Source organism: Nansenia antarctica (assembly GCF_963989245.1).
Source record: "Nansenia antarctica genome assembly, chromosome: 6".
Classification (NCBI taxonomy): domain Eukaryota; kingdom Metazoa; phylum Chordata; class Actinopteri; order Argentiniformes; family Microstomatidae; genus Nansenia; species Nansenia antarctica.
The window spans coordinates 47,897,256-47,913,874 of record NC_137676.1 but is presented as its reverse complement, the minus strand read 5'-3'; the positions used below and the strand labels follow the sequence as shown (position 1 = coordinate 47,913,874).

The following is a 16,619-nucleotide window of genomic DNA, read 5'->3' as shown; positions in this document are numbered from 1 at the left end:
TGTATACATTTTTCACTACAGAACAAAGCGAGTTTGACAACCCTGCCCTAGATGGAAGGAGAGACAGTTTATATACAGTAGACATTATCAATTCATACCTAGGGCATCAGACCAACAACACCACCGTTCACACTTTCCATCTAGGGGCTCCTAAAAGCAAGCATCCACAGTGTATTGAGTTCCAAACATCACACATAGTTAGCAGAAGCAATGGGAAACATATGGAAGATATATCTGACTGTGTGTCAGACCAGGCGATGAAGTTCAGAAAAATAGCTCAACGGCCAAAGTCAAAACTGACTTCCAAGCACACAGCTGGAAGCTAGAGAGAATGTAGAACAAAGGTGGAGAGACTACAGACCAGCAATAGAAAATAAGGTAAAGAGACCTCAATCCTGTAGGTAGTGTCACAGCCTGTGATGCTGATTTCTGTTGAGAAGAGGAGGGCAAATTTCTCCTCTGTCACTGACTCTGATCCCCTTCGGTCTGCTCTCTTGATCTTCTTTATGGACTGATGAAAACAACATGGCAATCTAAATTTAGTACTAAAACCTTTCCTAAACAGGTTATTGAATATGAGTGGAGCCATGGCATATGTTAGGTGTGAGTATGCATGACTGCAGTACATACCATATTCCTGAAGTTGGCACATGTGCTCTTGCTGGATGTGTTGTGTTCCAAAATCGCAGTGTTATTGATCAACTCCCCCACATTCTCACTAGAGTAAGCAGAACATATACATATATACATAAAAGAATGGTACAACTGTATCTCTGCTGTGTTTTGGGTAGCCTACTAAGTTCTTCACATAAATGTGTGGATCAGACTGAATCGGCAGAATCAATGATGGAATCGGTATCAATAACATCTTATCAATTCCCATCCCTAAGACTGAGGGAATCCTCTTATTTAGTCATCCCCTGTCCCAATGAGTTTACTATCTACAGAATAGTAATTTAACTATGTGGTAACATTTTATTTGAAGTACTCATAATAGATTGTAAGACTAGTTATAGGCATGAAAGACTGCATTATAATTCCTCTACATTCTCTTGTCCGACAGCTGCAAATGCCATGCCATTAGACAAGTATACTATGACATATTAAAAAAGTAACATATGACATCGACGCATATGACATATGACATTAAACTGGTAATTGGCAGTATCTGGTGAGTTTCAACAAGTCTTGACGCTATAGCTGCTGCATAGCTTACCCCCTTATTAACGCTGGGAGTAACTTTTTTTACATTTATTTATTCTTTTTTTTTTTTACGGTTTCTGACCAAAAAACTATTCAGAGGAAGTTCAAAGCACTTCAATCCCAAACAGCATTCCCATAATTCCATGAGCCAAATCCTAACATGAGATCTGTGTGTCGCTCACATGTTCACATGTACGCTGCCTTGCTGGCCCAGATTCCTGGCCTGGGCCTCAGTGATGATCTGGGCCTTGAGCAGGACAGGCTTTCCTGGAGCCACCTTCTCCCCCAGCAGGTAGCGAACGGTAGTGGAGAACCTGGACTGGGTCTTAATGACCTGGGGGGGCTGCTTGTCCACCATCAGAGAACTGGACAGATATAGAAACACGACTCAGACATGTCGGTATGCAGGTCAGGTGTTAGAGTAAACTATAAACAATGGGTCATCTCGGTGAGTCAGTGAATGAAGGGCGTCTTTTGTGAGGGTACACTAGAAGTACAATTATTTTCTTATTATGATTCCACTACATTCAGTCATTTACTTATTACTTACAGCTACACATATATTGTTATTATAATATTATTTATTACTTGCAACTATATTGACATATCCAGAAAATCACTGAATCACTTGATGAGCAGTAGACAGTATTGTATTACAGTAGACAACTGTGAATTTAAGATAACTTCCATTTCCATTGACTAGCGTACCTCTGGATTAGTGATCGCAGAAGTTGCCCCAGTCTCTCCTGCAGTTCTGAGATTGGCTCCCCCACCAACATCACTTCCTGTCTCAGCTTCCCATTTACCCCCAGTAGTTGCTCACACCTCAAAGAGTAAGAGAAAATGTACAAAAGGAGAGACACAGAGAGAGAGAGAGAGAGAGAGAGAGAGAGAGAGAGAGAGAGAGAGAGAGAGAGAGAGAGAGAGAGAGCGAGAGAGAAAAGAAATAGCAGAAGTTTAGAAAGCAGTGTCACACTTCAAACCATAGACCTCACAGACATGGCACATGGAACACACTTGTTCACAGGGAATTAAGTTCACAGGCTATTTGCATAAAAGTAAACTATTCAAAAATGTTTATGAGTGGATGGAAGAGCTTAATCTAAACATTTGCATGACACAATCTGAATTTGGACTGGGGGCAGACATGATAACAAAAAACATAAATTCTACAATCTACTCTTTGCTGCCATGTTGATTTATGGACACAATCTTAGTCAGTGGAGAGGAATAATCAACAATACACAAAAAAGAGATTGGTGTGTGTGTGTGTGTCAAATTGAATATCCCATTAATGACCATATGTTGACAGACGTCAATTTGTATTTGTCTGTAAAGTTGATGGATTTGCCCATACGCTTTATAATGTTTATTGACTCACACAAATTGTAAAAAAGCATATCCATGTCAGTTTTTCTCCCAGATCATTTCACACAAGGGATGTTTTCTCACAAACGACCCCAAATCAGCATCCAGGACTTCCATGAGCACAATGTTCTATTGAGGTCTGTGTAAGCCAACACCTTTTAGGCAGGACACAACACATTCTATTCTGGAAACACTGATTCATGTAGAATACAGACCTCATACATCAGATCATGGAGGTTGTGTTATAGGGCCTTACCATGTTTGCAGAGGGCTGAGGTTGTCATCGAAGGGGTTTCCTATGGTAGCACGATGCTGCTCCCATCGCCAGGCCTTGAGCCTGCTGATGAGATGAGACTGACACTGCTCCAGACTGCACACTGCCTCCTGAAGGAGCTGAACACGCTTCTGCAAAACACACAGTTCACATAGAGTAGGAACATGCACATGCATACCAGTTTAATCTCTGATTCCAAAATCTGATTTAGTGAGACTAATAATAATATCATATAATAATATAATAATAAAAATAAAGATAATTACTATTATTGTTATTATTATTATTATTATTATATATAATAATAATAATAATAATAATATTTTATATATAATATAAATAATACCAGCTTAGTTAGTGCAGCTGTAGAATGGCAACAGAAATGATGAGGATAATGAATTAATCTGTCCATTTTGGATTTTAAACACTACACTACGCTTTATGGCCTACCGTGGCTATGGATTGCCCAGTGTACTCCAGCTGTTGTATGCTGTTCTGGAGCTTGCTGACCTCTGACAGTTGGGGATCCAAGCCGTTGCTCTGGTTATGTTGCAGAGGCCCTGTAGAGTGAGTGAATAATCTGAACTTTTTCACCATCATATTTTTATTTTAGTAACTTCACAGGGATGAGGGAGCTTCATTTCTAACAGATCACAAAATAAAGTTCACAATGGCTTTCATTGTCTCAGTTCTCTGACGGTCTTTCCTCCTACATGTATTCATTGTAAATGGTCAATGGTAAATAGTCTGACTTATATAGCTTCAGACTTCATCTTAACATGATGTCTCTACAACATTGATGTTGTATTTGGAGTGGGAAAAGGCAAAGCCACTAAAAGCCAATAACAAAATAATCTGGATGTGTGTACCAGGAATGTAAAATAGGATGTTTGTGATGGAAACATGATGAAACTTGATGAAACATGAAACTATACATGTCTAGACCTCAAAGGACGCCAGGCCTCTAGGCATATTGAAGACAATGCTTAGACACTTATTTTAGTGACGAAGATTGTGACTGTTGTTGTATTTTTCACTGGGCAACAACGGGAGAGCAATACATACATTAAAATGCTGGGGGGTCTGTGTAAATACTGGCTTGAATACCTCCATCCACTTTATAAATTCATTAATTCATCCATGTACCTCTACATTTCTAGCTGTTGGGTTGGAAAAAAATTCTTCTGGGGAAGGATTCCTCTTGAATCCTACATATGCATATGACCTCACAAAAAATGTACCCTGTTTACGGTGATTACCATGGCACATATATGCATGCATTCTTTTATTGGTGCAATGCTAAAACTGCTGCAATGTAGGCCTACATATTTACCATCACGTAATAATAAAAATGGTGGACACCCCCCCAAATTCACAGGGTAATTCGAACAGTGGTGGGAATATGTCATGGTATTAGTGGGATATAGTGAGAATATGTAGTGATATACAGTGCCCTCCAAGTATTGGAAAGAGGAAGCATTGTGTCTTCTTTCAGCTCTGTACTGCTAAAGTTTGGATTTGCAATCAAACAGTTATTAAAAGTAATTATTTAATTAAAGTAGAGATTCTCAGCTTTAATTCAATGTTTTCTTTTTTCAGATTGGTTTCACAATTTAGAAATTAAAACCCTTTTTATACATTGTCCCCCTATTTCAGGGCACCAAATGTATTGGAAAATTGGCATGACAGGTGTTTCTGGTTAGTTAAGTGTATTCTGTCACATCATTTGCGGAGGCATAAGAGAGCTGTCTATATCTAGTATTGATTCTAGGCTTTGCATTTGCCTTTGAAGTCTGCTATTGGTGTCTTTCAGTATGGGGACTATAGAGAGTCAAACAAGCCATTATGAGGCAGTGTTTCCTCTATATGCATTGATTCGTGGCGGGCCGCCACAAATACATTTTCTCCGCCACTAATTGATTCAGTCCACTTTGATTCAGGCTGCGCAACGAGAAAGGCAGCGAGGTATTATGACCGGAGAACAGAAAAAAGCAGATTGAAGCTAGATTTAGGCCGCTTTCAGACCTACATTTCGTTCCGATTTAGGGTGTAGTAAGTTACAATATGTTACAATGTTGCAATTAACCTTGCGCTTGCAAAACAGTTTTATGATTGGTCAGAATTTAGCAGATTTTTCCCGAATTTCAGGAAATCCCTCTCCTCTCCCTCTCTCTTCGCCCGTCGCCGGTCCCTTTAATCCCGTATGCGTATCCTAATCGAAAATTTTATATCATCAGCGACGACTGTGGGTTATTGCATTTACTGCTGTTCTCTGCTTCATGTTCTTATACCAGTGCTCAGTATACGAGTATTTTAAATGAACATTCGTAATGTAGTCTCTGATGTTCATGGTCAACTAAATCAGGCTATTTTGTGAAACAAATAATGTTCCCGCTAATGTTCCCGCTAATGTTAACCGAGCAGCCTCGGACCTAACGCTAGCTTCGAACTATTCATAGCATAAACGTTGGTAAATGTCATAAACGACACAGTAATGGCAGGGGAAAAGAAGGGGAGTCTAATTTTTATTGACAACGGATTTACATGCTGGAAAAACATGCAGCTAAAATTCAGGGAACATTTAGACAATAAGAGACACATGGGAGTTGTGGTCGCATGGTTTAATTACAGGGCAATATGCGCGGGGCAAAAATAATCTATTGCCTCTAAAATCACCACTAGCAGAACGGCGGAGGTACGGGTAAACAGGGCTCATGTCGCTGTCATCAAAGGTAAAGGCCAATGCACACGGCCCCGATTTTGTTGCACCGCCGAATTCGATTCCATTGTTTTGAATGAGACAATGCACACGGCGTGCGATGTGATATTATCGCATGACAACATTCGATTCTCCATTCACACCAATTGAAATAATTCAAAGAATTGAGAATCGAATGTTGACCAAATCGCACGCCGTGTGCATTGGCCTTAAGAGTTGGTTTTCTTTAACTCAGCTGATGCATTACCTTGCTGTTGGTTGTTTACCATATGCTCCATCTGACTGTCACACTGTGATTTTACCTGTGTAAACAGTTAATGAGTAACGTTAGCCGGTTTTGTGCGTGTAAAAAAAAAAGGCAGATTTCTGCCCAAGATTTACAGCATACCACCTAATTCGTGAAACATGGTGGGGGGGGAGCTATGGTATGGGCATATATAGCTACCACAACAACTAGCTTACTTGTCTTAATTGATTATGATGAAAATGAAGAATGTATTCTGAAGAAAAATCCAAGTACAAGCAAATGCCTCCTAATGAATTGGATCAGATTAATCATAAAGCAATCCAATCGAACATGTTTTTTCATTTCTTGATGGTAAGGTTTAAAAAAACGTTTATTATTAAATATATTTACGTTTTACGTACTCGTTTTACAGCCTATATAATATTTTTTCTACTGCCCCTTTCTGACATTGTCTTTTTAAACTATTTTTGCTTCTATATTGTTGTTAATTAAAATTTTTATTTTTTATTTTATTATATTGTTGTTTGTATCTTCATGTCCTATGTAGCAACCACACCAAGTCAATTTCCTGTATGTGCGAATGTACACTTTTTTTTTTTTTTAATAAAAAAGAATTCAGATTCAGATTTTTAAGAGCATTATATATTTCTGTGTGCGACTGTGTGGTCAGATGAGTGAGTAAGCCTACCTTAAATGACCCATCCGGGTTCTTCTGCACGGGCGTAAAGCTCATCACCATGCCATAATAGTTGCAGTAATGCTGAAAAATGCGAGCAGCGCAGAAAGAAGCATGTGCAGTGTAGCCATGGTGTCATTCTGTGCTTGAAGCCCATCTGTGGTGACTACTTCACTGTGATGGAGGAGGCAGTGTTGAAGAGGTGGACTGACAGGAAGAACCAGATTCAAGAGATTCCCTTTGCCTAGCTATTTCCCATCAATAGGTTTAGGCACACATACCTGGCACACGTTTGTCATAATGTTTGCCAACTATATGTTTGTGTTCTCTAGACTCCAAGAAACATTGGTATTATTGCACCAACAACCTATTTAGGTATGTTATATAAAAATAACTAATGAAATAGTTTAATTTATTTTATACTTAAACATTTAAGTATGTTTAAAAAATGTACTTTCTAAATGGTGAACCCAATCTGTAAAAACCTCCCCACTGAATTACATCTCTACTTTGACCCCACAGTAATTGTTTGATTTTCCACTGTTGGAGTATAGAGCTAAAAGAAGACAAAATGCTTCCTTTTTCTAATACTTGGAAGGCACTTGGGGCGGCTGTGGCTCAGGAGGTAGAGTCGACGTCTAATGATCACAAGGTTGGCAGATCGGCGGTTCGAGCCCCGGCTGGCCACATGTCGAAGTGTCCTTGGGCAAGACACTGAACCCCAAATTGCTCCCAGTGAGCGGGACGGCGCCTTGCATGGCAGCTCGCCGCCATTGGTGTGTGAATGTGTGTGTGAATGGGTGAATGAGAGGCCTTTGTAAAGCGCTTTGAAATAAGGCGCTATATAAGTCAGTCCATTTATTTACCATTTATTCACTGTAGTAGCCCCAGCTCTCACCTTGTATGGACTCAAAGTTCTGCTTCTGCCAGTTGAGCTCCTCCTGCAGCTCCTGGATCTGTTGTCGACATTTCTGGATCTCCAGCACCTTGAGCACCAGGTGGTCCACGTCGCTTGTCGTGGGAGAAGCAGCCACCGCCTCTTGGGAGGGCGAGGAGGGGCAATGGGCAAGGGTGGACATCTGGGAAGACTATGTAAGGGGAACAATTATTGTGGCACAAAGTTTTAAATGCAATGTTTTTTCATAAAAAAGGCTGAATGGTACACAAAGCTTTACCCATTTTGGGTTCCATGTTGAACCCTTTCCACAGAGAGTTCTAAATGCAACCCAAAAGGGTCTACATGGAACCCAAACGGGTTCTTCAAAGGGTGCCCCTACAGGGACTAATGAGCAACCCTTCTTATCTAAGAGTGTACAGAAGGTATTCATTAAAAATGTGCTTACTGCCTGACTGAGCAGAACCCTCTCCGTTCTAAGGATATTCCTGACTGTCACCATCAGCTGGAGGGGCTGAGAGCGGAACATACTCTGGAAGGCAAGCAGATGAGTTGATTGAATGGTAAATACTGAGTGCCCATTATGACTAATTGTGATACAGTTCTTTATGACAAGAACAAAAGTACCATATTCCTGCTGTACTGCTGCAGCCTCAGCCTCTCCACCACGTTGGGGCTCTGCTGGGCCAGGCGCTGCAGGTAGGAGGTGATCTGCTCCAGGAGGGACAGGGCCTGGGACTCCAGCTCTACCTTCTCCAGGTCAAAGTCCTCCCTGAACACACACACACATGCGCGCACACACACACACACACACACACACACACACACACACACACAGTACACACACACACACACACACAGAGTACACACAGAGTACACACACACACACAGAGTACACACAGAGTACACACAGAGTACACAGGAGAGGGATGAGGAGAATGAGAATAAGAGATGTAGGGAGGGTGGGAGATGATAGGGAAAAGGATTGGAAAAGGAGTGTCTTGTGTGTGTGTGTGTGTGTGTGTGTGTGTGTGTGTGTGTATGTAACCAGCCTCACAGTGCAGCTTCAAAAGTATGGCTTCCTCTCGTCTTGGTTCCTCTGTTTTACAAACACATGTGACCATCCTCTGAACATACTGCATTAGCCAGCAATTCAATGGTGCAGAGAGGGTATTTCAACTTTAGGGGTGAGTTTACCAATTCAACCTGGTTGTGTGTGTGTGTGTGTGTGTGTGTGTGTGTGTGTGTGTGTGTGTGTGTGTGTTGCCTGCATGTGTCCTTGCTCATGCATGCATGCTTTTGTATGGGTGTCATACCATCTCTGGTCCTCGATCCAGATGGCCAGGTGACACCTGATGTCCATAGGAAAGGAGGGAGGATAGAGCTCATTGAGGGTCTGTGTGGCCAGATATGGAATCAAACGTTTCAACTCTGTCCACTGAGCCATGGTGCAAAGCTGGAAGAGGCAGGAAGGAAAGAAACACCATAAATGTATTTCATACCCGGAATTAAATGTAACAATACAAATAATGATATAATGAAGGGCCTTGAATATGGAGATTTAATAGAGTGCTATTTTTAGAACAGACAGAGAGGGGGCCAAGTTTGCATTCCTTCATGATTTGTCACAAAGACCAGGCGCTTGGTGGTGTAACGCACTAAGCGTCGACCATGTAACCCGCAGAGTTCCCGGTTCGACGCCAGTCGCAGACGTATCCTGCATGTCATCCCTTCTCTCTCACCCATCCTTCCTGTCAAATCTCTACTGTCTCTATTGCAATAAAAACAAGAATATGAATGGCTCTGCCCCACTCAGAAAAAAATACTTTAAAAGAAGAAGAATTGTCATGGAGACCAAATCCTCAAAGCAGTCATAAGGTGTGTTCACATCACACACAATCGTGACAAGGGACATAGATGCAGACCTCCTTCCTCTATGTTAAAGAAATTATTCATCTGTAACATCATTGTTCATAATCACAGCACATTGACAATTCAACAATTGCAAGAAGGCAAGAGGGCAAGACTAGCTGACCAAATGGGTGAGTGCAAAGTGAGGGTATGGGGAGAAAGTCCCCAAAACAATTGAGAGACTGACACAGATCTACAGTCTACTGTACAAGTTATAAATCTGTTGCTGGAGAACAAGAGAGGCTTGCATATCCTGTACGCTTTATCTTCTGCCCACACGTGTGAAGCCATGACTTGACAATTCAAAAAAGATTCAATATTTCAGTATTGTGTTTCACAAGACTTAATAGTCACATTCTAATAAATCTGTAATTCACAAAACTAAATTGTCATTACTAAGTATGTACAGTATATGAAAAGATGAAAATGGCATGAAAAGCATGAAAAGCACTAGATACAACACTACTTGTATGACTTTTGTGCTATTGCAACACATTACTATTACTACTTCCTGTTCTCTATAGTGGGGTGGCCTGGTTTCCTGTTTCACTTTGATTAAACTGTACTATCTACACTGTAATTCCAAAGACATGGCACTACTGAGCATGCTATGAGCTGATATTCTTACCAAGGAGCATGGTTTAATCCTTTTAAACTGCTTACACTCACAGTGTTGCTCCATACAAGACTGCTGCACTGGAGGTTTGAGGAGAGGCAGCACTATTTTTTTTTTTACAATATTAAATGTTTGCACATGGTGGGCATACTTTTGCTTTGGGGACATTCTTATCCCAGCCAGAGTTGAGTGTTACGATCAGATAGGGAACCCAAGTGCAGACACAGACCAGAGACTGATTGAAGTAAATAAGGTATATTTATTTAAGGACTGAGGCAGAGAATGGTCGTAAGGCAAGCGGGGGGGTCAGGCAGGAGCAGTAGTCGGCAGGCAGGCAGGGGTCTAGGCAGGGGGAGAAGGCGGCAGGCAGGCAGCCAGGGGTCTAGGCAGGGGGAGTAGTCGGCAGGCAGGGGTCTAGGCAGGGGGAGTAGTCGGCAGGCAGGGGTCTAGGCAGGGAGACTGGTAGGGCAGGAGGGCAGCGAGACTGGTAGGGCAGGTAGGGCAGGAGGGCAGGCGAGTAGGTAGGAGGACTGGTGGGGCAGGCAGGCAGGCGGGTAGGAGGAGGGCAGGTAGGCAGGAGGGCAGGTAGGCAGGAGGGAGGGAGGGCAGGTAACAGGAGTCAGGCTGAACAGAAGTGGAACTGAAGCTATGATCCGGCAACGTAGTGAAGGCTGGACCGGGTCTTTATGGAGGGCTAACGATGAGGTAATTGTGAACAGCCGGACAAAACGCGCATCTGAAGCCACTCCTGCCAATTAGAGAGAGAGAGAGAGGGAGAGAGGGAAAGAGGCACTGCACACTACCTCAAGGTAGAGGGCGTGACAGTACCCCCCCCTCTACGAGCGCCACCTGGCGCAACTCTAGGGCCGTCTGGGTGCTCCTTGTGGAAGGAGGTGATGAGCGTAGGACCCAGGAACTGACCGCGAGGAATCCAGGTACGCTCCTCCAGGCCGTAACCCTCCCAAACCACCAGGTACTGGCAACCCCGACGGCGCACGACCAGGATACGCCGGACAGTGTAGGCTGGGTGGTTGTCGATGATCCTGGGTGGAGGTGGGGGGGTCAGTGGGCTGGTGGTAACCGGTCTTGTCTTGGAGACGTGGGACCAGAGGCGACGGGGAACCGGTAGGGGCTGAAGGGGACCAGTGGGAGGCAGACTGGGTTCAGGGTCAGAGCCGGCCTCGTCCACCGCAAACTGACGGGACAGTTCGTCGGGAAGGAGACCAGTGGGAGGCAGAATGGGTTCAGGGTCAGAGCCGGCCTCGTCCACCGCAAACTGACGGGACAGTTTGTCGGGAAGGAGACCAGTGGGAGGCAGAATGGGTTCAGGGTCAGAGCCGGCCTCGTCCACCGCAAACTGACGGGACAGTTCGTCGGGAAGGAGACCAGTGGGAGGCAGAATGGGTTCAGGGTCAGAGCCGGCCTCGTCCACCGCAAACTGATGGGACAGTTCGTCGGGAAGGAGACCAGTGGGAGGCAGAATGGGTTCAGGGTCAGAGCCGGCCTCGTCCACCGCAAACTGATGGGACAGTTCGTCGGGAAGGAGACCAGTCAGGGTCAGAGCCGGCCTCGTCCACCGCAAACTGACGGGACAGTTCGTCGGGAAGGAGACCAGTAGCGCAAACAAAAGGGCGGAGGGGGGGTAGAGACTGAGGATGGTGTTTGCTGGACACCGGGGCGAGGTAGTGCACTGACGCTGTGTCTGCTGGGTTCAGTTACGTGGCCGGCTCATACTGTTACGGTCAGATAGGGAACCCAAGTGCAGACACAGACCAGAGACTGATTGAAGTAAATAAGGTATATTTATTTAAGGACTGAGGCAGAGAATGGTCGTAAGGCAAGCGGGGGGGTCAGGCAGGAGCAGTAGTCGGCAGGCAGGCAGGGGTCTAGGCAGGGGGAGAAGTCGGCAGGCAGGGGTCTAGGCAGGGGGAGTAGTCGGCAGGCAGGGGGAGTAGTCGGCAGACAGGCAGGGGTCTAGGCAGGGGGAGTAGTTGGCAGGCAGGCAGGGGTCTAGGCAGGGAGACAGGTAGCGAGATTGGTAGGGCAGGAGGGCAGGTAGGGCAGGAGGGCAGGCGGGCATGTAGGGCAGGCAGGCGGGTAGGAGGAGGGCAGGTAGGCAGGAGGGCAGGTAGGCAGGAGGGCAGGCAGGCAGGCAGGAGGGAGGGAGGGCAGGTAACAGGAGTCAGGCTGAACAGAAGTGGAACTGAAGCTATGATCCGGCAACGTAGTGAAGGCTGGACCGGGTCTTTATGGAGGGCTAACGATGAGGTAATTGTGAACAGCCGGACAAAACGCGCACCTGAAGCCACTCCTGCCAATTAGAGGGAGAGAGAGAGAGAGAGAGAGGGAGAGAGAGGGAAAGAGGCACTGCCCTCTACCTCAAGGTAGAGGGTGTGACAGAGAGGCCCTTACAAACCCCCTGATTCCTATGGGTAAGCAGTTAGGTTACCTCTCAGGTGACAAGATGAAATCTGTCAATACAAACCATTAAGCTTATTAAATATGACAGCCTGAGAATGTTTCCCTGGTAACCACAACTTGTTAGGGTATGAGAGTTGGGGAATACATTATTCTTTACTTATTCACCTCAAACTAGCCTCAATATGATTGTACTGTAGAAGATACAGTATGGTGTTCACAAGTTGACCAGACATGGACTGTGGAGAACTGAGCAAAAGTATATTTTGCTATATTTTTGCAAGCTGAAATGTACCCAAAGCAAGGAATTGATTATATTACATTACCTCCCTAATGCAAGAAAACTGGTTTGGCTTTGTTGTGCTGCATCACAAGCACTTGGCCTGATAATCTGTAGTACTAGGTTAAAGAAAAATTAAGACAATAAAATAGGAGAAAACCCAGTGCACTCAGCAGAATAAAGTTGGTGGTGTATAGACCTGATAAAAATAAATAGACACAAGAGAAGGTCTGCACTCACTTTGATTGCAATTATAAATTAAAAAGTTCATTCCATATCAGGACAAAGGTTTCACCCACATTGGCTTCATCAGTGTCATAGATAAAACAACAGACACTCTTTCATTTATTATTGTAACCAAAGTGAGTCTCTTTTATCTAAAGTGAAATAAATTAAATGATAGAAGTTATTCAAGCTACGCTATTAAGTGGCTGCAAAGATTCTAAAAACCTCTCAAATGTAGGCCATAGACACTGTAACACGTACCTGTTTCATTGCCAACCATGAAAGAGGAGCCTTGTGCAAATACAGTTCCAGGACAGGGTTGAACAATATATTGTTAATCTAATATGAACATGTGCAATTATATCCAAATCACAATAGGCTGCAACAGTAATAACAGTTGCAGAGACAACAGAGACAAAATGAGAATGGAGGGATACAGCCTAGTTGACATGCAAACTGGAAGATTGGATAAACACCGAAGACAAGCCTTCAGCAGATAGTGGATAGTGAAAGACTGCTGACAATGGTGGGCAATCATGTTTACGCATGTCTTTATGAGCTCCAGAGGTATCGTTGCTGAATACCTCCATTTAAATTAAATTCAACAAAACGATTATCTAATAATACAATTTCACCTTGACAAACCCGACAAAAACGTTTAACTTCAACTGGACATGACGAAAGTAAAACTTTCGATTGCGCAATGACAATTACACCATTATTTATAGGCCCAATATCGATCGTCTCCGTCTCATTAGAATGCTGATAGATCATGACTGTCCATCTTTACTAACCAATATAACACGTCTGTTGGATAGTAATAACGTACCGTGATTAAAGTTTAAAAAGCCAGCTTTGTTCAATACATTTCAAATACGTTTGGAGTAATCCTTCCGTCTCCTCCTTAATTCACTTCACCCTGTCTTCTCTGTCCTCTTATCACTAGATAGATTGTTTCATAAATAACTTCCGCAAACAGTGCGAAGGCATAAAAAGTAACATTTAAGTAGCTCTACAGTCGTCTAAAGAAAATGCTGTTGCCTACTGTAGGCGGAGAGGACTTCCCTATACGCGTCACTTTCGTTTTTTGGAGAACACATAATTGTGCTCATGTTCCCGTTGAAGAATACGGACAGTTATTCCTGTGCATTGCATCCTCCCTCTCTCTCTCTCTCTCTCTCTCTCTCTCTCTCTCTCTCTCTCTCTCTCTCTCTCTCTCTCTCTCTCTCTCTCTCTCTCTCTCTCTCTCTCTCTCTCTCTCTCTCTCTCTCTCTCTCACACACACACACACACACACACACACACACACACACACACACACACACACACACACACACACACACACACACACACACACACACACACACACACACACACACACACAGCCTATATGTATTTTATTATCTCAATAACTCTAGCCTACAGTTTGGGGGATGGCATGATTTCAACAACTTTCACAAACGTCATGATCCAGACCTTCTAAGACATGATGGTGCTAGTAAATAATAATAATAATAATAATAATAATAATAATAATAATAATAATAATAATAATAATACAAAAAAGAATGCATTAGTAGAGGTGATCTGCTCCAGAACTAGATGTTGGATATTTTATTAGTCGCGATTGATTCTAAAACCATTTCTAAGCTCCTCTCGATCACTAACCTCCAAAGCTGTTGAAAGTGATCTGCAACAGAGGACTTTGTCAGCATCCGATCGCAGTGCAACAATATTATGTGACCAAAGTAAGTGAAGTAGTTGAACTATGGAGAGAACGTTAATGTACTATGAACTCGGGTAATCTGGGTGTGTGTTTATTTCCTGTTCTAACAACATCTAAACAGGACTTTTACTATAGGTTTAGCATGGATGTCATGTGACTGAAATATTTCAATAGATGTTATTAGAACATGATTCTAGTTGAGGTGTAAACTTGGGTGTCCCACATTACCCAGTGTCCCAGATTACCCGAATTCACCCGTAGGCGTATGCATAGTGCGTAGCATGACTTTCTTTTTCTTTCTTCTTTTGGTAAAGTATACAGACTATGCTATCGAGGAAGCAATCATAGGCCTACGTTGCATTTCCTTATAAAAGATCTGAAACAACCAAACAGACAGGTTGCTAGACCAATGAGATCATCGTTTTATAGAACAGACGCGACACTGAGCGACATGCGTAGGCGGGGAATTAAGATTCGTTTTACAGTAAATATGGTGCAACTTCCGAGAAGGGTCCAGCTGCAGCCGCAGCCAAACGTGACGGAATTTGACTGAACGTGAACTACCATATATGGTTCGTAGAGCTAACGAACGGCTGCGGCTGCGGCTGTATACTTGCAACGTCCAGGAAAGACTCTGCAGGTGTTTCATCATCACTACCCGCGAGCGCGCTCCAGCTGTTATCATGATGTGCCATGAGTGTGCAGTCACGTTTCAAATGTTTATATTATGGGGATCACAAAAAAAGCATTCCCATTCACACATTCATGTTCTCGTCTCACACTTATGAGCAAAAAAAAAACATGAATAGTGCTGTCACTGCGGCCAGGGCTGGACTGGGACAAAAATTGAGCCCTGCCATGTGGCTCCGACCGGCCCAAACAGGATAGGTGGGTCTGTCACCACTTCGTGGTGGCCGCTTCATGAGCTCCTGTATGCCAACCACTTTACTAAAGATGTATACTGCCCTCTAGTGGCGTGTGCTTCTAGATCTATAAGTCTGTCTCTGGCCTCCAATCCTCCTGCAACTATCTGCCACACATAACCTTGTAAAGTCCACTTTCCGTGTTACAACAGTGAATGCATGGAGGAACCCCACATAACATACAGTAAATACCGATAAGACACTGCAGCACATAGGAGCCAAAGACCGCTCTAATAGTACAGGCATTTTGTGAGAAAAGACAAATTGCAACAGAAAATCTTTCAACTGTTTATTGCTCATAAATGTCTCCTATATGACATGTAAAAGTCTTAAGAAATCCAAGTGGTGGAATATATTTTTTAACACGTTTTTGCTTCCAAAATTGACATTATAAAGCTTTAAAATCTTTAATCGAATCACTAAATTAATATACTTGTATACAAGGCAACATAAATTGGCAGTAATCAACATTAATATAGGCATTGATTAACAACAATTGAAAACAATATTATTAAAATATAACTTTTATGTTACTTTCAAAATATTTGTGACTGGTAGATTTGCACTAATCAACATGTTGGCACTATTGAACAAAAACGTAAACATGTTAACTTTTAAGTAAAACTTTATCAGTAGGTGTCTGGTTCATCTTCACCATCTTCATCTTCATCACATGCAGCCTGAGATGAGTTTGCACACCCCAATCCTTTGCAGTTGCTACATGCAACAGAGCACTCAATGCCATGCTTCTTGCATGTGCACCTCAGGCTGCTGCAGTCTGTCTTGCAGGTGCATCTGATGAACCGGAGGAGTTCCTGTGGAGCTGGTGGTAAGTCAGTTTGGACAGGGACAAGCCTCATCACTCTCTTTCCATCCCCATTCTTGTGGCAGGAGGTCATTTGAGGTTCCCTTCCACTGCTGCACCTGGTAGGACACACGAAGACTGTGGTACTTCGCTGCTGCTGACGTAGGTGGCAGACTCTGCGGCTGTACATGAGAAGTGCTAATAATAGCTACCTTCTCACAAATAACCTTAAACATAATTTGTGCAGTTTTGAATTTAAACATTTAGACATGTACTAACCCATCTGCACAAATTGCTGTCTGCTGCTTATGTAGCTTTTCAGCCACTCCAGGC

The 16,619-nt window shown here is 43.3% G+C and overlaps 1 protein-coding gene across 2 annotated transcripts in view; it reads right to left on the bottom strand.

The window, feature by feature from the left end:
• Positions 1-14,616, bottom strand: part of stat6 (signal transducer and activator of transcription 6, interleukin-4 induced) — a 20,952-nt gene extending 6,336 nt beyond the window's left edge. Inside the window, exons 1-11 of one of the 2 annotated variants that reach the window (XM_080534955.1) lie at positions 14,501-14,616; positions 8,699-8,838; positions 8,010-8,154; positions 7,831-7,914; positions 7,386-7,575; positions 3,296-3,405; positions 2,828-2,976; positions 1,912-2,028; positions 1,386-1,568; positions 631-718; positions 389-511 (exon numbers count right to left, since the gene is read on the bottom strand). In XM_080534955.1, coding sequence (XP_080391081.1) covers positions 389-511; positions 631-718; positions 1,386-1,568; positions 1,912-2,028; positions 2,828-2,976; positions 3,296-3,405; positions 7,386-7,575; positions 7,831-7,914; positions 8,010-8,154; positions 8,699-8,829 — 1,320 coding nt within the window. In that variant the 5' untranslated portion in view covers positions 8,830-8,838; positions 14,501-14,616. Of the gene's footprint in view, positions 1-388; positions 512-630; positions 719-1,385; positions 1,569-1,911; positions 2,029-2,827; positions 2,977-3,295; positions 3,406-7,385; positions 7,576-7,830; positions 7,915-8,009; positions 8,155-8,698; positions 8,839-13,661; positions 13,897-14,500 lie in introns of those variants that run through there. The other variant, XM_080534954.1, reaches the window with a different exon arrangement.
• Between the last annotated feature and the right edge of the window lie 2,003 nt (positions 14,617-16,619).